Here is a 24,664-nt window from a genome sequence, read left to right as displayed (position 1 = left end):
GGTGAAAAGGTGACAACAGTTGGTGCGATTATTCGCAAATGGAAGAAACACAAAATAACTGTCAGTCTCCCTCGGTCTGGGGCTCCATGCAAGATCTCACCTCGTGGAGTTTCAATGATCATGAGAACGGTGAGGAATCAGCCCAGAACTACACGGGAGGATCTTGTTAATGATCCAGCTGGCAGCTGGGACCATAGTCACCAAGAAAACAATTGGTAACACACTATGCCGTGAAGGACTGAAACCCTGCAGCGCCCGCAAGGTCCCCCTGCTCAAGAAAGCACATGTACAGACCCATCTGAAGTTTGCCAACATCTGAATGGAATGAAGGTGGAAACATTATGCTTTGGGGGTGTTTTTCTGCTAAAGGGACAGGACAACTGCACCGCATGTACCGTCAAATCTTGGGTGAGAACCTCCTTCCCTCAGCCAGGGCATTGAAAATGGGTCATGGATGGGTATTCCAGCATGACAATGACCCAAGACACGCAGCCAAGGCAACAAAGGAGTGGCTCAAGAAGAAGCACATTAAGGTCCTGGAGTGGCCTAGCCAGTCTCCAGACCTTAATCCCATAGAAAATCTGTGGAGGGAGCTGAAGGTTCGAGTTGCCAAACGTCAGCCTCGAAACCTTAATGACTTGGAGAGGATCTGCAAAGAGGAGTGGGACAAAATCCCTCCTGAGATGTGTGCAAACCTGGTGGCCAACTACAAGAAACGTCTGACCTCTGTGATTGCCAACAAGGGTTTTGCCACCAAGTACTAAGTCGAAGGGGTCAAATACTTATTTCCCTCATTAACATGCAAATCAATTTATAACTTTTTTGAAATGCGTTTTTCTGGATTTTTTTGTTGTTATTCTGTCTCTCACTGTTAAAATACACCTACCATTAAAATTATAGACTGATCATTTCTTTGTCAGTGGGCAAACGTACAAAATCAGCAGGGGATCAAATACTTTTTTCCCTCACTGTATATATACACAATGTATTGTATTATTTTTGTATATATATTTAGTGGTATTGCTATAACACATACACTACATTTCTGAGGACATTAGATTCTATATGTAAAGATGTGTATTTTCTGTGCCCATCTCAGTGTGACACACACACACTACAGCAGTGCATGCGTCTGACAGTGTGTCCGTCCAGCCCCAGGACGTGAGTGCAGCGCCTCCTCAGAGCAGCAGGGCGTGGGGGGGCACAGCCTCGCAGGGGGTCCATAGGGCCTCACTGGAGCACCAACAACACGAGCATCACACTGAACACACAGCTCTTTAATCAAGGACAACACGGCACACGACACCAAGGCTCGGCCTCCTGAACATCGGCGCTTCTCCCCAGGAAGGCGCTGCGCTGCTCCTGCTGCGTCTTCAGGACACCTGAGAGACAAAGACAGAGGAAGATGCTGCTGCCGTTATCAGCGCTGTCCTTGTAACACACAGCACAATGCAGCCGTGCGCGTCAGTAGAGTGTCTTACTTGTGTATGAGAGCAGCCCGAAGAGCCCGCTGTGGGCAAAGTGCAGGTGGCAGAGACTGAGCCGCTCAGGCAGGACTGCGGGCGCCAGCAGACTGTGCCCAGTGTCCCGCTCCCACCGTCCGGGTCCAGAGGGGCTCGGTCTGCTGCCACGGGGCTCCAGGGCTGGTGTGGCTGGGAAATGAGCCTCCTTCCTGGGATGGACATACATTAATATAGAGATAAATACCAAGCTGTACATATTATTTAGGGAGAACCAAAGTGGCTCACATTAATTTTGTTTAGCTGAAAAACAGAGAATACATCATATGTGCCGACCACCTCCAGCAGATCAGGTGCAGGTCAGGTGAACACCCGCTCTCTCTCACACAGTGAAGCTGCTCTGTGCAATGCAGTGCTGTGGACAGTGGACAGTGACAGAGCAGACAGATGGATCTCAGGGTCTGGAGCTGCGATCTGATCAGCACTGACACCCACCCGTGACTTCAACCCGCTTCACCAGCAGCGCCTCTACAGCGCGCCTGCGCACTGAGCCCCTCCGCATGTGACACAACAGACGTGGGAAAACAACCTGTATAAACCGAGACGGAAACACTACAGTGCAACATCTAACAGAAACCACGTTCAAACCGTCTACTCTTATTATACTGTTAAAGTTCACACTGATAAAGCTAATGACCCAAAAGAGCGCACTTACCGTGAGACGCGTTGTTGTCCGAGTCGACAGTTGCTTTTCACGCAGCGCACACAATGGCAGCACCGTTCTGCACATGCGCACTAAACGCGTCTCAGCGCAGCCGCTGCTGCTCAGACAGACTCCGCTTTAATGACAGTGTCTGATGTGAACAAACTGCGCCGTTTCTCTGCGCCGATCGGTGCGAGTCCGTCTGACTGAGTGCAGCGCGCCTGCGCCGTGACGCCACCGCCGTCTGCCTTCCTCAGACACGTCCACGGTGCTGCTGTCAGCTAGGGGTGCGCCAATTAGCGGCTAATGAGCCAATTAGGGGCTGATGAGCCAATTAGCGGCTGATGAGCCAATTAGCGGCTGACGCAGGAGAGCTTGACACGGGAAGAGGCGCGTCTCTCTCTGCTGGCGTGGTGGCTCAGCGGGCTACGCGTAGCTTCAACCCCAGGGCTCGCAGTTAGAGCCTCTAGTCCCTGTGGCCCCTGGCCTCTCCATGAGAATCCAGATCGAGGCCCAGGCGGGGGTCTGGCTTCTGATGGGGCGAGTTTCGGTGGCGGTCGTTCTCTGCCACGTCGGCTGATTTTGGGGGATCGCCGTTTTCGGGCGGTTCCCCAAAAGCTGGGCTTCAAATGGGTTTTCAAAGTGGGTTCAACAAAATCAGCTCAATTGTAAAAACTGGCGCCTTTTATCCCTGGGGAAGCGGATGGCCGCTGTGCGCAATAATGTGTCCGCAGAGGCGAGGCCTGCAGGAGGTGGAGTACAGTATGGACACAACACACCGACAGCTGAGCTGGAATAAATAATAATTATAACTCGAGTAGACTTTCTAATTATTTTTCTCACAACAACGATATGGGGGTGAATAATATGAATGCAATGAAAATTAACACCAAAGGACCTTTTACTGTTTGATTTCCATTTGGTGAAATCTCCACAAAGAATGGGCAACACAAAGTCGTTACTGTTGTTTCAGCATCCAAACACGTGATGTCCCTGTTGGCTTCACAGTATCTAATAAATAAGTCAATAAATATTAGTCTCCAGAAAATGCACGATTGGTCCTGCTGAGCTGGGTGTCGTTGTGCCGATTCTTCACATGCGTTTTAAGGAATTGCTGTTTTTAGGGTCAATAAGTAACTTTTGCTTTTGTATTTTGTATGTTAGCGATTGAAAATCATAAAGGCGTCTACACTACAAACCCGCAGCACCGGCGAGCAGCGCTGCTTGTGAACAGGGTCTCTGTGTTGTGAGTAAAGTCTTACTGTGCAGAGCAGCGGCTGCTACACATGCAAGAGCTGCGCTGGGGAGCCACTTATAATGTACAGACATGACACTTCAGCTGCAACTAGGCTATACAGTAGGTCTAAATCCAAAATGCACAAACGATAAAAGCATAAAAAGGAACAAGCGCATAATGATGGTGGTTCCACACGTATATTCCTTACATACTTAATAATTTAACGCAATATAATAAAATGGCAAAAGCTGTTGTGTGCTGTCTTGTCTGTGTTATAAAACCAGTAGACAATGTGCAGAACACCTGAGATGGAAGAGCTGAGCATCCATCAACCATCAACTAACACGCAATCTGACGTGCAAACAATTGCACTTTATTGAATATAACATACAAGAGGACAATCGCAGTAACAGGAGTTAAGACCTGATTGATATAGGGTGATGAAGATATATGCATCATTTTTCTGTGTCTAATTAGCCAACCAAACGTTTGCATCCATGTTATAAAATGTCCCAGACCAGTGGTGAGTCACCTAAATTAATCAGTGGGCCGCAAGACCCCTTTTACCACAATTACAAGCCACACATACTACATTCTAATTTAAAAATAGCCATATAATGCAATAAATACATATCAACAATGTATTAAGGGAGTAACACTGATACAAAATAAGGAGTTGTCATAAATATACTACTTTATTGATAGGTTGCGCACCTCTGGCACAGACTCATTCTCTGCAGAAGTTTAAGTGAAACAGATGTGCTGTTCAACACCCGCCATTACTCCCGGTGACCACCAGTGGGCAGCAGTGGCGCCAGGCGATTATCCTAATTTACAACAATCAATGAACCCATTTTCTCCCAATACGAATCTACTGGAGTTACTGCAGGCTTCAATTTAATCATTTATCACGTCTATCGTGTATTCATTTCCTGCTGCTCAAAGTGCCCGTCTGTCTTAATGCTCCACACTCTGGGGACACACAGGAGATCATTGCAGCACAAGTGTGAGAAATAATTGGCCTCAACAGAAAACCTGAAACATCCCCCAGTGTTAAGCACCTCACCCGCATCTTCCTGGACGACATTTATCACGGAGAGCTGCAATCGGGTCACCCAGTATGCTATTGCACCTGCTGTAGGGTGAGAAGATAAAGACGGCCATAGAACCGCTCTGCCGAGGAAACAACCTGATTTACCGGTGCGGCAATGCCGTTTTCGGTGCAATGCCCTAGTTTGGCCCCTCCGCGCCGCTGTAGTTTACTGTCCGTGTTTGCACGCACAAACACGCCCGAGTGTGTGCATTATGTGACCATGGCCAGACGCGCACGGTGCCCAGGACACGACCGCCGGCAGGACAGGACGAGCACCGCGCCCCAGTCTGCAGCTCCCGGCCGGGGACCAGAGAGAGGGGCGCCCTGCTGTCTGCATGGAGCCCGGGCTGTGCGGACTGCGGGAACTTCGTGAAAACTGGCCGCAACTTGGCTGGATCCGAGCGCTTACTTTTTAAAGTCACTCGGGGACGTCTGTGCGCTTTTATAAAACAATATTTCATGACTCACTGGGCGCTTTTGTAAAGTTTCGCCGAGGACGGACACTTGGGTGCAGCCAGGCGGTGCGCCGGCACCTCCCCGGACTTCGAAGTCTGTAGTCGGCATTGTTTTCCTGTGCACACATGCGGCGTGCGTCTGCGCGGAGGCCGGCCTGGGTCCTGCTCTGCCTGGCGCTGTGCAGTGCGGCTCGGTCGCTGTCGGAGAGCTGCGACGATGGGAAGGTAGGCTCAAGCCGTGGTGGCGGTCTTGTAGCGCAGATCTGCTCAGTTCTGCGCAGATCTGCAGGAGCCCAGCGATCCCATTGATGGAGCGGCGTCGGACTGCGCAGAGCTGCGGGAAACTGCGCTACACGACCGCGGAGAGCCGTGCGTTTCCGAAAACCTCAGCATCGGCCCTGAATGCCTGCACATCGGGCGGATCTTATCGGACCTATCTTCGATGTGTCCAGGCTTATTTATGTCTGGTTTTCTAACTGCAAGATCTCTCCCAAAAGATGCAGTTCTCCGTTTTATAGAAACCTATTATTGTTTGTATGTCTTATACACTAAGACGCCTATCATATTTTAGCAGTAGCAGGTGTAGCCCCAACAAGACGTCATTTGAAGTAATGGGACACCCAGGCAGGCAGCTCCTCCGGGTCTGGGCCGGTGCCAGCTGCCCTCCTGCCCTGCTGTAACTACACACGTCAGCACTGGCACTCTGCAAGGCAAGAGTCGCTAAACGGGAAATAATAATGGCTGGGCTTGGAACCCCTCATCTATACAAGGGGTTTAAACTTAGTGATTAAGAGCCCGGGTGGAATTGGGTACACCCTGGGGCTCTTTGGGGCCACGATTGCATCCCCCTGCTGTATTGGCCCGACTGTCCTAAACTGCAGACGTGATTTCCTTTTTTTTGGAAAATGCAAAGGAAGAAGGAAAAAAAACAATAAAAGAAAACGACAATGACAAACTCACATTAGATGCGTCTGCTTTCTGTTTGACAGCGACTCCTGGAGAGAGACCTGCCGCCCCCCTCTGAGTACAGCTGTCCGGGGCCTACCTGGATACGGCCTCACATGGTAATACAGCCAGACTTCACACCCAGACACTGCCTATTACCTGTGCATACACGCACTCGCACACACATCCAAAACAACCCAGTCAGCCGCGTTTCTCATTGTAACTGAAGCCGATTTCTTCCAGAGGCTGCCCAGTGTAGACACACAGTACTATGTGCAGGTAAGTCAGTGACAATCGTCCTATTACAGTCTGGGGTGCACCACCCTGCTCCTGGTCCATTCACCACAGCTTCTCCTCTGCCAACAGCGGCCCAGGCACTTCTGCATGGACACGCCGGTCCAGTACAACGAGACCATCCCCAACAGGTGGGTGACCCAGTAGCTCGTGGGCCGATCGGGAGACCTGCCGGACAGAGTTGTTTCTTTTAGAGGAAGTCTCAGAATATATTTGTGTGCCTCTTTGACATTGACTTGCTTGGGGAAACTGGTTTTATTCAGCTGAGTTACATTACTGGAGCAATCTGGGTGAAAGACTGCTCAAGGGTATTACAGGAGTGTCTCGCCCAGGATTTGAACCCACAAGGTAATTTTTACATTCTCTGGCCACTCAGACAGACCTGCTGCATATACAAAAAGAAACCACCCTCTCCCCCTGAGATGTCAAAATGAAAGGCGAATCAACTCACAGCAGTGTCTTTAGCCGGCGACAGGAAAGGATTCCCCAGGATGCTCTGCCCAGTGGCCAGGCCAGCTCTGTTACCGTGCTGCTCACACTGCCTCAGGACAGTGGTTCTCAAAGTTGGGGTCCTGGCTGTCTTGAGTGGTGGTCCAGGGGTGCCTGAAAAGCCTGTCCCTAGTGTAGAGATTGTTCGAGGAGCAGACTGGATTGGAAGTCTCGTGTGCCTCACTCTCGCTGTTTTTAATTCCAGTGGTCCACACCGCCCCATGCGAGCGCAGTATGGGGAGTACCGGTACTGCCCTCCGCAGCGCTGGGTCTACAACCTGGAGGTAAGACGGAGGCAGTGCTCAGATAGTAGCCCCTGGCTCACCGTCTGTACAGCCCAATGAGGGAGATACTGGCTCAGTTTTTTTTTTTCTCTCTCACTCTCTCTCTCTGCAGCTCGGGGGGGTTGTCTTCCTGTACCACCCATGTGTCCAGCCCTCCCTGCGGGCCCAGCTGGCTGCCCTGGCACGCTCCTGTGTGCCCAAGCACATCATCACCCCCTTCCCAGGCCTGAGCCCTGCGCGGGTGAGTGCTGACCAATCACAGGGCATGGGCACTGCTGACTTTAGTGCACCGTGTGGTTCCCTCCGCACTGGTAACGTTGTAAAGGTGGGATGCCTCTCTGCCTGTCTATAGGGGTGTTCTGCAGTGTTGCTGATCCCTCTCTTCTCTCCTCTGCTCAGCCTCTTGCACTCGTCTCCTGGGGCCGCACGCTAGAGATGTCCCATGTGGCCCTGTCGGAGCTCTCTGATTGGCTGCAGCAGAACATGAACCAGTCTCGGGAGTGGCCAGAGCGCCGCGGTGGGCGGTACCGTCTGATGCTGGTACACCCCGCCACCCTGGGGTCGAAACACGTCCACAACAGGGGGTGTGCCCAGGCCAGCCTGTGGGTGAGAGTAGGGGGGTTTTGGGCAAAATGCAGCCGCAAAAACTACAGCCCCAGTGTGTCATTTCGTTCTTTTTCTGGTGGAGAGATCTTTTCAAACTTGTCTTCACATGCTCTCACTCAGGCTTGATTCTGTCTGTCTCCCACAGGCCCTCAGTCAGCAGTTCAGAGAGACGCCCACTACCCTGTGGGGAGAGGAGATGAGGAGAGGAGGAGAGGGGAGGGACCAGAGAGCTGGCTGGGACATCAGGAGGAGGAGGAGGAAGAGAGAGATTGGGAGCCCAGGACCCAGAAAGAGAAGGAATAAGAAAGACGGAAACAAGATTCCTGGTTCCAAGTCCAGGGAGGGCCAGGGGAAGGCGGCGGACTACACAGGGCCTAATGACACTGAGCAGCAAGTGAACGGGAGTCGAGTCGGTGCAACCCACGATCCGGGCCAGAGAACTGTGCAGCCTGGGGAGGCCAGGGATGAGAAGACTGAGACAGGAAAACAGCCAGGACACGCGGATTCGCAGACACATGGAGGAGACTCTAAACTGAAGGGGGGCCACAGCGAGGGCGTGGGCTGCACCTCGGTGCCCTGTGCCTGCAGTATGCAGAAGCAGCTCGCGGGGGGCGCGGCGCTGCGGCAGCCCACTCCACGCACCGAGGAGGCCTTCTGGGCAGCAGCGGCCCTAGGCTTCCTGCTGGTGCTGCTCACACTGTCCGTGCTGCACACCCGTCTGTACCGACACTGGCACCGGGCCCCCAGCCTGTACTGGCCCACTCACGACGACGGCTATGACAGCGTTGCAGGTACATACCTCTCGTCACTGCTACACACACACCGACTCACAACACTCAGTCACTCACAGCTCCACCACACATCACCCACTAGCTCTAGCTCCCTACCTCCTGCCTGGCCCTCTCTGTGGAGCGGGGGCGCCTCAGTGCCAGCTCCTGGATGGCATTGGTGTCTTGTTGTTTGTACTCCAGCTGCTCCTCTCAATTAAGTAATAAATAACATTCAATTAGACACAGACATTGTTTGAAGGCCTTTTAATGCTCACTGCTTAAACTGGTATTGATTGACGGTACACTACACTGCCCGTCACATCGTTTGCAGCCTGTAAAGAAGTATTCATTTAATCCAGTTAATTAGACAGTCAAGGCCAGTGAAGTTCCTGGGAGGAGTGTTAGAAACAGCCAGATCCCACAGACACAGAGGGTCAATAGGACAATTCCTCGCTACACAAGGCACATTAGAAACTAACCTTCCAAGTGTGTATTTATACTCTCCATTGCTTTCTTATGTGTAAATATAAGTTGAAGGTGTTTGGCCTCCAGTGAGCTTATGAGTTGAAACAGAGTTATGAGCCAGGAGTCATGAATAAAATAAATTATAAAATAAGTCTGTCGGTCTCTTGCAGAGGTGATCCGCAGGAGGCTGAAGATGGGCAGCAGGAGGAAGAGACGGGTGCCGCAGGGCCGGAGAGAGGAGAGCAGCCAGCTGCTGCCGGCCTCTAGCAGCGAGGAGTTGGACTGAGTGGCATCGGCTGGCAGAGAGGACAGCGATGCCTGCGAGGCAGAGAGGTGGGGCGTGGATTCTGCCAGCCAAAGAGAGGGGCGTCCTGTTGCAGCAGCGCTCTCTAGCCCTGAGCGGAGGGAGTTCAGTGCCTGTCCTGGACACTGGCCTCACACAGGTCTCTCCCACTCTGCAGCAGCCGTCCTGACCCTCCCCTCCCCACACTGCAGACTTACCTTGTAGCCCGAGTGTCCAGGAAGCAGAGACACCTTTTATTTTATTGTTTTAATTATTTTTACACGGAAACCCTAAGGAGCTGTAATCCTCCTAGCTAGACACTACGGTACAGCCCCAGAGCTCTTGATTGTGTTGATGCAGATGCTTTGGGCTGGCCAGCTGCATTTAGCAGGTTTTAACAGAACAGTTTCAAAGTGGCGTTCCCCAGATGTGTTCCTGAACGTTCCAATCTAGTTATGTTTTTATACACCATCATTGTCAGTTTAAGAAGTGGTTAAGCTCACTGTACCCATGTATTTAAATGACATGCTTTTGCGTTTAGAGGTACCACAGATGTTTTTGAAGTATAATTCTGTATGTATATGTCGACTGTTTTACAACACTCTTACCCGGTGTGAGTAGGGGAGGGGGGGAACACAGCTTTACTGGGCTCAGATTGCAGGAATGCCATGACTGGGTTTACAGGCCAGAACCTCTTGCTTTGAATCAGGCCAGTCCTGTGAAGCAAATCAGAGACTATTAATCATCACCTCAGTGATGGGTTAAATATGAGAATATCCCTCAGTAATCAGAGAGGCGTGACCATTGTTCATTTGACTGGGAGAGAGGGTTAATGCCTCGCAAAATACATGAGACTGAAGCTTTGCAATTTTTCTCCTACATAAAAACATTGGTGGGTTGGGGCACTTAAGTTCTGCACTGTAATTGATTTGACAGGAGTTACACAAATCTGAGAAATCAATGCACAATCAGTCTTTGTGTTTTTATATCAGGTATGTGTCGGCACAGAAACATGTTTTTTAAATTACTTATTAATGGGGCTGTTCTCTCTCTCTCTCTCTCTCTCTACATATATATATATACACACACACACTATTGGTCTACTTTACATGCAGACCCCACAGTTGTGAGAGAGAATGACTTAATTGTTCTTCATTATTAAAAGGATCTTGTATAACAAGCTGGTGTCTTAATCTAATTATTCTTAGATGTTATTCATGGGTATGGCTTGAATGACTGCATGAGGTTCCTGACTATAAACCCAGACTGTCTGAAGTGCAGAGGGGCCAATTTGTCACAGATTATTAAGTGTTTTTATAGACACATGTATTTTTCCACCAGTATAATAAGCAGGAAACTGAATGGAACTGCTCAATTTTATATATATATATATATATAAATTGACAAAAAGCTACATTGAAGTGTCCTGCATAGAGCCATTCCTGTGTGGGATCTTACAATATGGGTGTTTGTGTTCAGGAGGTGCTCAAAACTCATCAGAAGGGTCTTCACTTCACAGGGATGCAGTTTTAAAGGGGGCGCCGGGAGAAAGTGAAACTTGCAAGGCAGGATTGGTCTACTGGCCTGTTTCCCAGGGAGCTTTAAGTGTGATCAGCAATTGTCTAGGTTGCTGTCTGCCTGACTGTCTTTTGAAGCTCACTGTTGGCTGATTTTCCCACCTGACTGTGCAAGTCTGAATTGGGGCACCTCCTCCGTGCTTAGATGTACACGTTGGATCTGCTCACCGACTACCCCCTCCCTTCCTGCAGGAATGGTCCATGTGTTCACAGGGCCGGACACTGTCTGGTCTGTTTAATTATAGCACATGATTCTGTGCAGCAACAGAGGAAAAAGCAATCTTTATCACAGTGTCCCTCCAGTTCTCATGAACAATATACACTGCCAGCTGTTGTCAATACTGGGAATGTACAGTACTGTGCAAAAATTTTAGGCAGGTGTGAAAACATGCTTTGAAGTGAGAATGCTTTCAAAAATAGACATGTTAATAGATTATCAATGAACAAAATGCAATGTGAATAAACAGACGAAAAATCTACATCAAATCCATATTTGGTGTGACCGCCCTTGCCTTCAAAACAGCATCAATTCTTCTAGGTACACTTGCACACAGTTTTCGAAGGAACTCGGCAGGTAGGTTGGCCCAAACATCTTGGAGAACTAACCACAGTTCTGTGGATTTAGGCTGCCTCAGTTGCTTCTCTCTCCATGTAATCCCAGACAGACTGAATGATGTTGAGATCAGGGCTCTGTGGGGGCCATACCATCACTTCCAGGACTCCTTGTTCTTTACGCTGAAGATAGTTCTTAATGACTGTCGCTGTATGTTTGGGGTCATTGTCATGCTGCAGAATAAATTTGGGGCCAATCAGGTGCCTCCCTGATGGTATTGCATGATGGATAAATATCTGCTTGTACTTCTCAGCATTGCGGAGACCATTAATTCTGACCAAATCCCCAACTCCACTTGCAGAAATGCAGCACCAAACTTGCAGGGAACCTCCACCATGCTTCACTGTTGCCTGCAGACACTCATTCTTGTACCGCTTTCCAGCCCTTCGGTGAACAAACTGCCTTCTGCTACAGCAACATATTTCCAATTTTCACTCATCAGTCCAGAGCACCTGCTGCCATTTCTCTGCACCCCAGTTCCTGTGTTTTCGTGCATAGTTGAGTTGCTTGGCCTAGTTGCCACGTCGGAGGTATGGCTTTTTGCGCGCAAGTCTTCCATGAAGGCCGTTTTCACCCAGTTTTATTCCTCCTACGCAGCTGTTTCTGTTTCAGTTAATGATTGTGTTTCAACCTACATATTGAATTGATGATCATTAGCACCTGTTTGGTATAATTGTTTAATCATACACCTGACTATATGCCTACAAAAGCCCTGACTTTGTGCAAGTGTACCTAGAAGAATTGATGCTGTTTTGAAGGCAATGGGTGGTCACACCAAATATGGATTTGATTTATATATTTTTCTTCTTTTCACTCACTTTGCATTTAATTGATAAATATAATCTATTAACATGTATATTTTTGAAAGCATTCTTACTTTAGAGCATTTTTTCCTCACCTTCCTAAAACTTTTGCACAGTACTATACACTCACCTAAAGGATTATTAGGAACACCATACTAATACTGTGTTTGACCCCCTTTCGCCTTCAGAACTGCCTTAATTCTACGTGGCATTGATTCAACAAGGTGCTGAAAGCATTCTTTAGAAATGTTGGCCCATATTGATAGGATAGCATCTTGCAGTTGATGGAGATTTGTGGGATGCACATCCAGGGCACGAAGCTCCCGTTCCACCACATCCCAAAGATGCTCTATTGGGTTGAGATCTGGTGACTGTGGGGGCCAGTTTAGTACAGTGAACTCATTGTCATGTTCAAGAAACCAATTTGAAATGATTCGACCTTTGTGACATGGTGCATTATCCTGCTGGAAGTAGCCATCAGAGGATGGGTACATGGTGGTCATAAAGGGATGGACATGGTCAGAAACAATGCTCAGGTAGGCCGTGGCATTTAAACGATGCCCAATTGGCACTAAGGGGCCTAAAGTGTGCCAAGAAAACATCCCCCACACCATTACACCACCACCACCAGCCTGCACAGTGGTAACAAGGCATGATGGATCCATGTTCTCATTCTGTTTACGCCAAATTCTGACTCTACCATCTGAATGTCTCAACAGAAATCGAGACTCATCAGACCAGGCAACATTTTTCCAGTCTTCAACTGTCCAATTTTGGTGAGCTTGTGCAAATTGTAGCCTCTTTTTCCTATTTGTAGTGGAGATGAGTGGTACCCGGTGGGGTCTTCTGCTGTTGTAGCCCATCCGCCTCAAGGTTGTACGTGTTGTGGCTTCACAAATGCTTTGCTGCATACCTCGGTTGTAACGAGTGGTTATTTCAGTCAAAGTTGCTCTTCTATCAGCTTGAATCAGTCGGCCCATTCTCCTCTGACCTCTAGCATCAACAAGGCATTTTCGCCCACAGGACTGCCGCATACTGGTTGTTTTTCCCTTTTCACACCATTCTTTGTAAACCCTAGAAATGGTTGTGTGTGAAAATCCCAGTAACTGAGCAGATTGTGAAATACTCAGACCGGCCCATCTGGCACCAACAACCATGCCACGCTCAAAATTGCTTAAATCACCTTTCTTTCCCATTCAGACATTCAGTTTGGAGTTCAGGAGATTGTCTTGACCAGGACCACACCCCTAAATGCATTGAAGCAACTGCCATGTGATTGGTTGGTTAGATAATTGCATTAATGAGAAATTGAACAGGTGTTCCTAATAATCCTTTAGGTGAGTGTATATTGCTCTGTATGGTACCCCATAATCGTGGTCACTAGTCAGGCTTATCTGTGCAGTGCGTTTATAATTTCGGGCTGGTATCAGTATTCACAAGCAGGACTGTTGCTGAAGGAGGAGGGGGCTTCATATTGGAAAGCGCTGTTTACTTAGACTATCTGCAAGATGTCGCCACAGTGAGAGAGCAGGTGTGGGGTGGCTAATGGAAGGTCAAATGAAACCCAGCAGACAAATGGGCTGTAGCTGTAAAATGTTATTGATTTGCCAGTGTGTCAAACTGTTCACTGAGTTCATGGCTTTAGTGTGTGCAGAGGGAGGGGAAGTGGATTGGCAGGGCGTGAACTTTGAACTTTCTGTGGGTTTTTTCCCCTGGAGTGCAGGTTTCTGCAGGGACCTGGCCGGTGTTGTTCAGTCACTTGCCTTACTGGTCTGAGCAGCACTGCAGTCAGCATAGAGCACAGTGAGCCCACTGCTCCACAAAAGCCTACTTCCTAACTGCAGGGCTGTTGCTGCTGCTTGTGATGCCATCCTGCTCAATGAGTGGGATTTAGTATTGATATAGCAAGGTTGGAAACTGAAATACGATCCAATAAGGTTTTTGTTTTTTTCCCACCCTGTACCTTGGAGTGCAATTAAATGTGTGTCGAAGTTGATTTCTTTTATTGCTTTTAATCTCCTAAATCAGCTGACATTTAGCCAGAATCATCAATACTTTGCTTAGAGATCCCATAAAAACCTGAGCAGGGGCCTGTAACTCGGTGGCACAACAGTAGGAGTCCCTGCAGAACAATAAAGCAATTTAGACTATGGCAATTAGGGGGAATTCCAGCAGTGAAAAACTCACGGCTGCCGGAGATCTCGCAGCTCAGTCCAACAGCTCCTTCTCCGCTGGGGGTGTTTCTAAAGTGTGACTTAATAAAAAATAATGATAGATTACATCTCCTTCAAAAAGCACATGAAAGCAAGTAATTCCTCTTTACAACTCTCAGACTGACCGTTTTCAGCTGGACTCAGTGGAATGAAGTGGCTGTAACCGTGTGGTGCACAGATTAAGAGGAAGTGGCTCAAGACATCGCTGTGTCACCAATTTCAAAGAAGGAACTGAAAACAGAATTTCCCAACCCTCATTTATGCACTGAGATTCAGGGGGGGTGTTAGGTTATCAAAGTCAAATATTTAAAGTTTAAATTATCTGCTTTACCTCAGCGTGGCAATACTCGGCACACTGCACGACCTCCACTAACCCCAGTTACTCGACTAGACACTCCATGAAACAGACCAGCTGAGAGTGAGGGGGTCACTTAGGTCAGCCATGCACCTTAAAACACACACTCTCCCAAGAACACAATCTCCCCAAATTAAAGAGCACTGGGAATCACTGTAGACAATTAACATGTTATTTATTTATTACAAATGTACAATTTGAGTTTACTTTTTTTTTTTTTTTTTTTTTTATACAGTTTTAACGTTTTAATTTTCCTCATCACCTTTCTCCCACAGAGGGCTATGCAAGTGCACAGCAGACAAAGGACATGGCACAGTGCAGTACCACTGCAGTACAGCAGGGTGTGTGTGTATGTGTGCATGTATGCAAAGCAGGCATTAGGACTGTGGTTCTCTATCAGAGGGTCATGCCTGCCACAGGGGAACACAAACAGACTGCTGGAGGTCTCTATCTACAGTCTGTAATTAACTGATTCTTAACTGTGATCACTACCCAGTTTGGTATGCTCTGTTTCTAGGCAACAACAAGGACAAACTATACCAAAACTATTGCTCGCTCAGGTTGGCGACAGGTCTTAAGTAGAAGTGCACATGTCACTTCCTGCCCGATACCTTACACATGGATTCATGATTAAAACTAAAACAAAAAAACGAATATCATGTTTCAGATAGCTCCAACATATATTAATAACAGTTTTAAGAAAATATACTGAAAATATATACCAATATTTATCTTAAGGGGGTCACATATATTTTTTTGGGGAGGTGGGGCAGAGGGTATCTGGTGGGACAGGACCTTGGCACTGTCAGCTGGGCACACCAGTCAATGCCCAAGAGGAACCACCACCTACTTCCCAAACAAACACAGCTATCTGCCTCCAGGGACCCAAAGTGGGAGAATATACCATCTAAAAGACTGTTTAAATAGGCAGGGTTTGCAGGAGGGAATTTTCAGAGCTTTAAATCACAAAATGATTTTGTGAAGTTCCATGCAGTCACAAACTACAGGACTAGCCAATTAAATAGGAATGGTGAAGGGGATTTAATTCCCGATGTTAGTATTTTTGTAAATTTAAAATAAAATAAAAAAAATAAAGAGAAAGACCTGGAATTTAGTTTGGCACCCAAAAAAACAACAATTGTAGCAGATTGTACACTGTATCACACTGTTCTGGAGAGGAACAGGCAACACTCCCCCACAAACACTAATAAGACTCCCCCCCCCCCCATCATGGAGAGGAATCCTGCATTCTGATTTGCTGGGCTAGCACCCCAGACCACACCTGACTGGAGCAGGGGGTGCTCAGCAGTTCATGGGACTCCCTCGCCAAGATTATATTCTGTGACCAGAGCCAGAGGAGATCGAGAGCCTCGGCTGCATGAGCGCTCCTGAACAGCCAGGGTGACGCACACACAGCAGCGACTTCAACAAGAGACGCACTTTCATCACAGAAAACAGTGTTGTGATCTGGTGGATCTTTGGCAGTTCTGTTCCTCTGCGCGTCTCGTTACAATGACTCAGAGGCACCAGGCCGTGTGCTGCCCTCCTGCTGCTCGGGAGTCCGTGGGTTAATTTTGAGATAAGATCACATTAAAACACATAAGAAAATAAAAGGTCAGAGAAAACTGTAACGAGAAAAGAGTGGGGAGGAATAAATATATAAATCTCTAGAAAGGCTCTTTGTATCTGCAACCAGAACAGAGGTGGCCTCAGACTGAGCTCAGCTCTCCACAAACAGCTCACTGAGAGGCAAATGCTTTTCCACAGCAGGAGGAAATAGAACAAACGGAAACACATGGAAAAATAGAGAGCTGACCGCCCCCCCCCAATGAGCTGGAGGGAGAAGGACATATATAGAGCGAGATCAGACAGATATGAAAGACCCAGTTCACTGTGTACTCTAAACATTCCCAATACACATTCTACAGTCGTGTGACATAAAAAAGAAGCGGTGGGAGTCACAAGTCTGCACACACACTGTGGGGGACGCTGTGGCTTGAGTCTGGGTCTATCGGCCACTCTGGCGGCTGCACTATTCCACCCCTAGTTCTGACGATGACCGGTCTATCTGCCACTTTACAGCCCCTCCCTGAGCTGCCTGAACACATATCCAGCTTTTCCAGGAATGCCATAATGATTATTATTGTAATACAAGCTTAAGTTTGATTCAGAAATGCCAGTCGTGTACAGGAGTTAGGCTGAGAGCTGCATAACTTAATAGTTATAATCTACCACAACTTCAGCTTCAGAGTGTGAGAATGTGCATTTGGCTGCGCTATCTTCATCTAAGTGGTTTGGCCGGGATGGTATATGACCTTCCAAGTCACAGCAAAGGGGATCCACAGAATGGCACCTTGACACTGCAGTCATATCTACACTTCACAGCACAATACAGACACCGATGCCCTGAGGCTTGTATGGGAATTGTGGTCAGTGTAAGTACAGTGAGACTTGAAACACAACTGTAGTGAAAAGTGGGAGGGGAGGGTAGTGTCTCAAGATAATAGGGGGACAGCTGGGAGTTCAAGTTCACCCATCCAAGTTTTTCAATATTTTGTTGTTCGATATTAAAACAAAAACAACAAAAAAACGATCCCCCAGAACGCCCACAGAACAACGCCACAGACGTTCTACAGTATCAGAGAGGAGACCGCAATAAGGAAGCACAGTTCGAGAACGAGAACGAGACAGACCGACAAGCTTGGATAGCAATTGTCACAACTTCAAAAAAAGAACCATATTGGACTGCTGTAAACTTCTCCCCCACAAAGTGCAGAGATGTTCAATACGTGTGATCCTTTAGCAAGTTCCCATGGATTACAGCCTCGGCCAACCTGCCGTGAATGAGGACTGGCTGTCTGCCACTGTTAGATGCTGTCCAGGGCTGACAGGGAGTGTGGAGTCAAGGAGGCAAGAGCTGCGGTTTGAGAGATGGCACAGTGCAAAACACGTCAGACTGACTTGGCACAAACGGGGCAGGGCTGCAAAGGAAGGCACACAGCTGGCACACAGCCCCACCAACACCTGACTACATCTGGACAGCATTAGGCTTCAGACAGAATGGCTTTCTGACCCGCAGGGAAGAAAAGAGAAGAGCAGAGGGTAATTCACAACCTCTGCTGAGAAGGCATAAGGCTTAGAGATGGGACTCCCGGCTTCTCAAGGCAGAGCAAAGAGAAAACAGACAGAAAAACAGTGACATACAGGCTGACTGGACACATTCACATCTACTGGACAAGCTCTATAACAACAATAATAAAACTACACAGAGGCTCAAATCAACTACACAGAGCAAGTAGAGTCAGTGCTATGGCGGCTGTTTTCCAGCTGTTGGCACGGCACGGAGGAAGCAGCAGAGCGAGTCTGTTTGGTGCGGTTTTTAACGGTGGCGCCAGTAGGCCATGCAGATTTGCTCTCCAGTTTGAGCAATGCGTTATGCCTGTCTGTGCTGCCGGGCAGAGATCGTCCAAAAAAAAATCCCAGTCTTAAAACTCAAACACTCAAGCTGAATTGCTGAAGGCGTGACCCTCCGCGACATCAAACAGCCAACACTCGCACAGCGCAACGCAACAGGTCACTTGTTAACTTTCTCTTGGGTGGCGTATGGCTGCTGAGGGATGTGAGCCAAACTGTCAACCAACCAATCGCCTAATCAATCTACCCCCGGAGGAACGGGTAAGACTCGGGTTGCAGGGCAGTTCAAACCCACAGGTTGTACTGGTGAAGCAGAAAAAGCAATACATTTCAGATTTGAACTGGGTGCGCCTAGGTTTGCTAACTGAAAGGTTTTAAGCATGAGGTATCCAGAAAAGGGGGGGTAGGTTAAATAAGAGCCTATATGCCCCTGAAAATGGATCAAATCATATTCTAGTGGGAATGTTCCTCTGCTGTGAGATGTTAATAAGGAGGCGCAGGACTGTGGAAAGGCAAAAGGCAGCGCTCGTGAGTTTCCCATGACCAACGAACACCGCACAGGAAAAAACAAAAACCTGTGAGCCACAGCAGCGAGATCTCAAACTCCCCTTTTACAACATTTTCAGAACAAAACAAAAAAAAAATACAACAACAACAACAACAACAACAACAACAACAACAACAATAATAATAATAATGATACAAAAAAACATGTAAAAATAAATTCCAGTGTTTTAGTCAGTACTTTAGTCCCGGAGAGGTACAGTTCAACAGATATTTCCACAAACAAAAACAAAAAAGGTTAGGCCTCCTTTCCATGACAACAGAACTACCAACCGCGAGGGCTTTTAGGCCGGGCTGTGTTGTGAAGGCCCTCTCCCCGCCTCAGAAAGCGGGGTGGGGGTGGCGGCCGTCTGGATGAGAGAGTCACTGTACTGCAGCCCTGAGGAAATCAGGCCATCTGTCTGTCCGTCCGTCCGTCTGTCTGTATATTCACTGACAAACTCCACAGGAAGTCCACAGTGGGGTGAGGCCACATGGAAAGACCCTGGGGGTGTGTGCGATTCAGCTGGGGAGAGGGTGTGTGTGTGTGTGACGGGGGGGTGGTTGATGTGGTGGGGAGTTACTCTCTGTAGTAAGAGACCCAGAGAGAGAGCGAGAGAGAGAGAGACGGAGGTCTGAGAGCACACTGCTTTGGTCTACACTACCACCTGGATCTCATAGCCTGTTTCTGCTGTCCTCCCCACCGTTCTCTCCTGACCTCTCCCCTTTTCCCAGCAACCTTCCTTCCTCACCTCCCCTCTCTCTCTCTGCCTATTCCTTTGTTCCCACCCTCTCCCTCTCTCTCTCTCTCTAATGCCCTTCTCTCCTGTGATTTTGTCTTTTGTCTTGGCAAGTGTGCAGTAACTTTGGCGATACTCCCTCACCTTGCTCTGCATCTCTCCCTCCTTCCCCCCTTCTCTCAGAGTACCAATCCTCACACTCTTTTTTCCTCATCCTTCTACCTCTCTCCTCATCTCTCACAACAACCCCTTCCTTCTCTCTCTCTCTCCATCAATCCTCTGCCTGCCTGCCTCTCTCTCTCTCTCTGCCCCCCCAGCCCCTCTCCCTCCCTCTCCGCGTCTCACTGTTTCTTCTCACGGGTGGTGATGGTGACGAGCTGTTTGGCGGCCTTGGCGATGTCGTAGGCGCACTGGATGACCTGTTGGGTGAGGAGCTGGTAGTCCACGGCCACGCCCGGCTCCGGGGGCACCGTCTTCCGGCACTCGCTCTGCAGCCGTAGGGCACTGGCGCTCAGCAACCGCAGCGAGCAGCGCACCGCGTCCAGGGCTGGCCGCTTGGGGCAGGCAGAGAGGAGAGGACAGGACAGGAGGGTCAACACACACACCGGTTGGACACTGCGCTGTGTTAATAAGATACACACACTGACTGGCCCCTGCACTAACAGACACAAAAAGGCACCGTCCGCTTACCTTGGGGAAGAGGGACGCCATCTCGGTGACGGCGCAGTAGATCTTCTCAGAGCAGGGTACGAAGCTGAGGGCACAGAGACACACAGTCAGTCCGTGCACTAACAGCTTTGTTGGTGCAGTTGGAAAGTGTTCAAAATAAGAAGTGCCGGTCAGTTATTAGATGTGTACTACAGTGTATGGGTCCACTGTATTATCTGACTATGGTATCAATTTACTACAATGTCCCAGCGCATTATTGTACCTGTACTGTAGTCTCCCTGGGCCATATTCTACCTGAACAACAACAGAACTGCACTGTGTGGAGCAGGGGTAGTGTGCCGGTGCATTATTACAGTTTGCGTTGAGGGGGTGGTGGGCGGCCGTGTCAGTACCTGTCATGTTTGAACTCCTGCGCCGCCCGCAGCAGCTCTTGGATGTTCTTGGTGACCTGCTCGGTCTTCAGGATGACGTCCTCAGTGCAGGGCAGGGAGGGGTCGGGCTCACTGTCGCCGCCCTCCTCCAGCTCTGCCCGGGAATCATCCTCGCTCCCCCGGCCCAAGCGTCCCTCCGACACACTATCTCACACACAGAGAGACACAGAGTCACACATACATGACACAAAGACAGAGAAGGAGAAACACATCGTTAGCACCAGCACCTGGGATGGGCCTCAACACTGGCAGTAAGAGAGGTTGGCATTATAAAGGGGGAAGTACAGAGAGAGAAAACTATACACTGGGGCAGGGAGGGAAACTGGTGCTCTTGTGAAAGTACAACGGCGGCCCTGGCACCCACTTACCTGAGAGAGGAGTCGTGTATCTGCGTGTTGTCATAGTCGCTGTCCGTGCCACTGCCATGCTTCTCCCCTTTGGGCCCCTGGAGGGAGAGCGAGCGTGCGTGAGACTGACAGAGACAGCGTGCAGAGAGATGAAGAGAGACAAATGGAGTGAGTGAATGTGTGTAGACATTTGATACAGAAGTAGATGAAAGGAAGTGAAAGGAAAGAGGGGCAGAGAGCAGCTGGTACAAGAAAGATGGGAGGTGGAGAGGAGAGAATTAGAGGGGGACAGGAAGGAGGGAGAGAGAGAGAGAGAAAGGGAGGAAAGAATAATCTCACCATGTATCTCCCTCCTTCTGATGTTCCTGAGAGGTGGAGTGCGCTATAGGGAGAGGGGCCAGTCAGTCCTCCCTTCCGAACCTGAAACCACAATAAAAACAGAGAGAGAGAGAGAGAGAGAGAGATAGAAGGGTAGTAGTGGAAAGAGGGAGAGAGACCAGAGAAAGTGGAGTGGAGAGCAGTGGGTCAGTATACAGAGGTACAGATGTTGCATTAACGGTCACATCTGGAATCCCAAACTGGGAGAGAGGGGAGAGAGCGTGGTCAGCCCCCCTTAGAACACTCCCTCCTAGCAGCACTATATGTCACTGGAGGATAAAAAGTGAGCCACCCCTTCGATTGCAAAGCACTCTGGGATGCCTTATAGTAAAAGGCACTATATAAATGCAAGATGATATCATCAAAAATAATAATTAACATAGATTAAAATACTACAGCCACCTTCCCCAGTCCCAGAGCACAGACCCCCACACCCCACAGATATACACACAGACAGTATGAGGACAATACTATACACACTGGGTGCTCTACACACATGAAAATAGGACACATACAGGGTGTCAGAAATGCCCGCTGTCACAGCTACAGACCCAGACTGCCTCACTAACTCTGCAGAGACACCACCTAACCCTTATTATTGAAGTTTGACCGTCATTTTTAAACACGATTTCTATGGCCTCTTGCGTAGCAGCCACAATCGCATCTCTTTTGTTCTGTACAGTGCTGGGTCTGTAACGATGGTGACGGCAGCTGTGAATGGAGATGTTAGTGAATGTGGAAAGGGGTGGTGGTGAGGTGGTGCTAATGAAACTTCTGTGTAGCTCTGGTCTGCCCCCTGGTGGTTAGTGAGCAATTCTGCTGAAAGCTGTGGCCAAGTAACCCCGCCACTCCCTTCTCTCTATAGAAATTGCTGCTGAAAACACATACACACACATGCAACCCCATTCCGCAGCTGCCAGGTCCGCTGTAGTGAGCTACAGAGACGGCAGCCCTGCAGAGAGAGAGTGTCGGAGCAGTGGGCGGGCGGCGGTGGCATTAGTAGCCCATGCGGTCAGGTTCGGAAGCGGGTGCGGGTGCAGCTGCGTGGCGCGGGCAGCAGGGGGCGGCAGCAGCAGCAGCACACTTACGCTGGGGCTGAGCGGCTGCAGGCGGCCCACCAGCACGTCCACGGCTGGGCCGAAGGGCTTGGGGGGGGCGCCTGGCTCGTACATGGAGAAGGCCTGGCGGTCACGGCGGGGGGGCGGCGCCACGCTCAACTCCGCACGCTCGCCCACACCAAGCCCCGGCCCCGCCCCGGCCCCGGCACCCCCCGCCTGGCCCCGCATGGCGCTGTTCTCCATCTGCATCCGGGTGATCTACAGGAGAGGGGGAGGGCAGGGTGTGATGAGCTCAGTGGTGGCAGAGCACGCTGCGATACCCTGCTTGAGGGGGGGTGCACGGACCCTTTAGAGGCAGGTGGTGAACTGGTGAGCTGCCACAGGCAGGAAGAGACTGAACACACAGGGCAAGGGCACTGCCACCCTGGTCTTGAGAGCAACAGGGATGTCTGGTTTCCATTCCAGCCCAGCCGACCACACTGGCTGTCCAGTAAACATAAAACGTTGATCACCAGCATAAAGACAGGTGTGTCTGAACCCAGACCCCAGAATGGGATAAAGGGCATTGAAAGTGCCAGTGTGGGGGTGGTGAATTAATGGGAATATTCTACTAAAATCACTCTCCTCCTGATCTAATACAACCTGCTAGTGTTACAGCACAAACCTGGCTCTTCCTTAAATCCTGTCCCTATCTGATACTGTCTTTGCTTTGGGGTTTATTTAACTGTGCTGCCCTTGGGGGGATGTTACACTACGTTGTTAATGCAATGCCAATTCAATCTGGACTTTTTAAAATCCCATCTGTGTGTTTAAAGGCCCATGTATCTTGACATTTCAATCTACTGCAAAGGCCCTTTAGTTCTGGGTTCTGCCTGGTGTTAGGAGGAGGAAGGGGGGAGGCAGAGCAGGGAGCTGGTACACAAACACCACACACTGATGGCACTGAGGCAAAACGGGTCAAAAATCATAAGAAACGAAACATGAGGGCCGAACCAAAAATCAAATAAAAACACCAGCGACAGGACAGGGAAATTAAAAGACAGACAGGTGACGCAACATCACCCTGCCGCTGGGATCAGGGTGGCGGCCAGGCCATGAGTCAGCTGACCAGCATTGTGGGACACTGTGACATCACTGGCCAAACGCATGGGCTGAAGATCCTACACACTCTTGCCAGACATTCGCAGGATCTCAAGGCTGTGGCCCATCAGATCATATATGTGAGTGTAAGAGAGAGAGAGTGCGCCTTTCCCTCTCTGTGTGCTAGTGATTCTAGGTGTGCGTATCTGATTTGTGAATGTTGCCAAACCCCCGCCAGGTGGTTTCTAGTGCCTGCCCAATCCAGAAACCGCAGCCGTCTTGTAGGGCAGGGTTCTCATTTCAGCCGACACTCTCTACAGCTCAATTAATTCATTTTTTATTCAGCAGACATCTATGCAACTGTTTTAAAGTGGGTGATTACAGTTGGTTTAAACTATTCCTTCTAATTAAAGGTGTGCTACTCATCATTTACATTCTGCAGAGAAGTATTCTAATCACCCAGTCCATCAGCTATTCAGACTCACGGGGATCTAGGTGGGAATAACAGCCAGGAGATACTGTACCTCTCCGGGAAGACAGTCTGAGATTGCTAGCGTAATGGAAGTATTCTTTGCAGAGGGTTGCGTTTGGGTACAGAATTTGCCCCTTTTCCACTTTGCCCATCAGCTACAGACTCCGCTTAACCAAAGGAGGACACACTTGGCAGTACCTGTCTGAACCGGCTGCGATGGCCCGTGAATGCCTGCTCCCCAGCGCCCCCTACCTCTTTCTGCAGGCGGCGCAGCTCCTCGCTCAGGTTGTTGTTGACCTTCATCAGCTGCTGCACTTTGGCCTCGGAGGCAGCAAGGGCCTTCTTCACCTCCAGGTACTCCTGCAGGGTGATGGGCCCGTCAGACAGGTCCGAGGAGTCCATGCTCTGGTCAGGGGGTGGGGGGGGAGGAAGGAGGGATTTTATAGGGGGGGGGGTGAAGAACAGAGGAGAAGGAAGGAGGGGGACGCGTTACACAACACAGGGTATACCAACACCTCACCACGTCAAGCAAATTCAAAAAGGAGCAGAAGAAGGGATCTGTGCATCTCCCGTTTGTATCCCCTGTGCACTTCCTGTACTTCCAAGTTGTAATCCCCTAAGGAACGGCTCACTGAGGTTCTGGCTACTGGTGACCAAACGAACGAGATGGGCCTAACTGAATCTGTAGCCTTTGTGATATTCTGGAGCTCAGGGCCGGGCTTGTGATTGCTATGGTTGCTAGAATGTTTAGCGGGGCAAAAAAAGGAGACGCTGAAAAAACGTAGAGAAGTAATCAAGACGGTCAAGGGACAGAGATGGAGATGCCGAGCACAGATACCTTAAAGAGGGACAGGAGCAGGGGAAACTGGCAGCAGGGGTACTGGGCT

General features: G+C 49.4%; 2 protein-coding genes across 5 annotated transcripts in view; one reads left to right on the top strand and one right to left on the bottom strand.

The window, feature by feature from the left end:
* The first annotated feature begins 4,590 nt into the window (after window positions 1-4,590).
* tp53i13 (tumor protein p53 inducible protein 13) lies at window positions 4,591-10,264 on the top strand. Of its 2 annotated transcripts, XM_066695961.1 has the most exons (9): window positions 4,591-5,173; window positions 5,938-6,012; window positions 6,137-6,172; window positions 6,260-6,318; window positions 6,882-6,960; window positions 7,073-7,201; window positions 7,360-7,566; window positions 7,712-8,357; window positions 8,972-10,264. In XM_066695961.1, exons 1-9 carry the CDS (start codon window positions 5,075-5,077, stop codon window positions 9,085-9,087), a joined length of 1,446 nt encoding a protein of 481 aa, XP_066552058.1. In that variant the 5' UTR covers window positions 4,591-5,074; the 3' UTR covers window positions 9,088-10,264. The 2 variants fall into 2 exon arrangements, with proteins under 2 accessions (XP_066552058.1, XP_066552059.1); XM_066695962.1 differs by lacking the exon at window positions 6,137-6,172.
* A 4,539-nt stretch (window positions 10,265-14,803) lies between these two features.
* Window positions 14,804-24,664, bottom strand: part of git1 (G protein-coupled receptor kinase interacting ArfGAP 1) — a 30,626-nt gene continuing 20,765 nt past the window's right edge. For 2 of the 3 annotated variants that reach the window (XM_066695958.1, XM_066695959.1), the window contains 7 exons: window positions 24,030-24,182; window positions 22,256-22,483; window positions 21,129-21,209; window positions 20,811-20,914; window positions 20,404-20,586; window positions 20,033-20,096; window positions 14,804-19,896 (listed from right to left, as the gene is read on the bottom strand). In XM_066695958.1, the coding sequence (XP_066552055.1) occupies window positions 19,684-19,896; window positions 20,033-20,096; window positions 20,404-20,586; window positions 20,811-20,914; window positions 21,129-21,209; window positions 22,256-22,483; window positions 24,030-24,182 (1,026 nt within the window). In that variant the 3' untranslated portion in view covers window positions 14,804-19,683. The remainder of the gene's footprint in view (window positions 19,897-20,032; window positions 20,097-20,403; window positions 20,587-20,810; window positions 20,915-21,128; window positions 21,210-22,255; window positions 22,484-24,029; window positions 24,183-24,664) is intronic. The other variant, XM_066695960.1, reaches the window with a different exon arrangement.

The sequence above is a fragment of the Amia ocellicauda genome, chromosome 22 (assembly GCF_036373705.1).
Source record: "Amia ocellicauda isolate fAmiCal2 chromosome 22, fAmiCal2.hap1, whole genome shotgun sequence".
Classification (NCBI taxonomy): Eukaryota; Metazoa; Chordata; class Actinopteri; order Amiiformes; family Amiidae; genus Amia; species Amia ocellicauda.
This window is presented reverse-complemented; position numbering and strand designations above follow the sequence as displayed.

Excerpts from the sequence above, each read along its gene's own strand:
- tp53i13 (XM_066695961.1), top strand. The coding sequence starts at position 5,075 with ATGCGGCGTGCGTCTGCGCGGAGGCCGGCCTGGGTCCTGCTCTGCCTG. Across the intron at positions 5,174-5,937 it reads AGAGCTGCGACGATGGGAAG|CGACTCCTGGAGAGAGACCT; the intron begins GTAGGCTCAAGC and ends TCTGTTTGACAG. Across the intron at positions 6,173-6,259 it reads ACACACAGTACTATGTGCAG|CGGCCCAGGCACTTCTGCAT; the intron begins GTAAGTCAGTGA and ends CTCTGCCAACAG.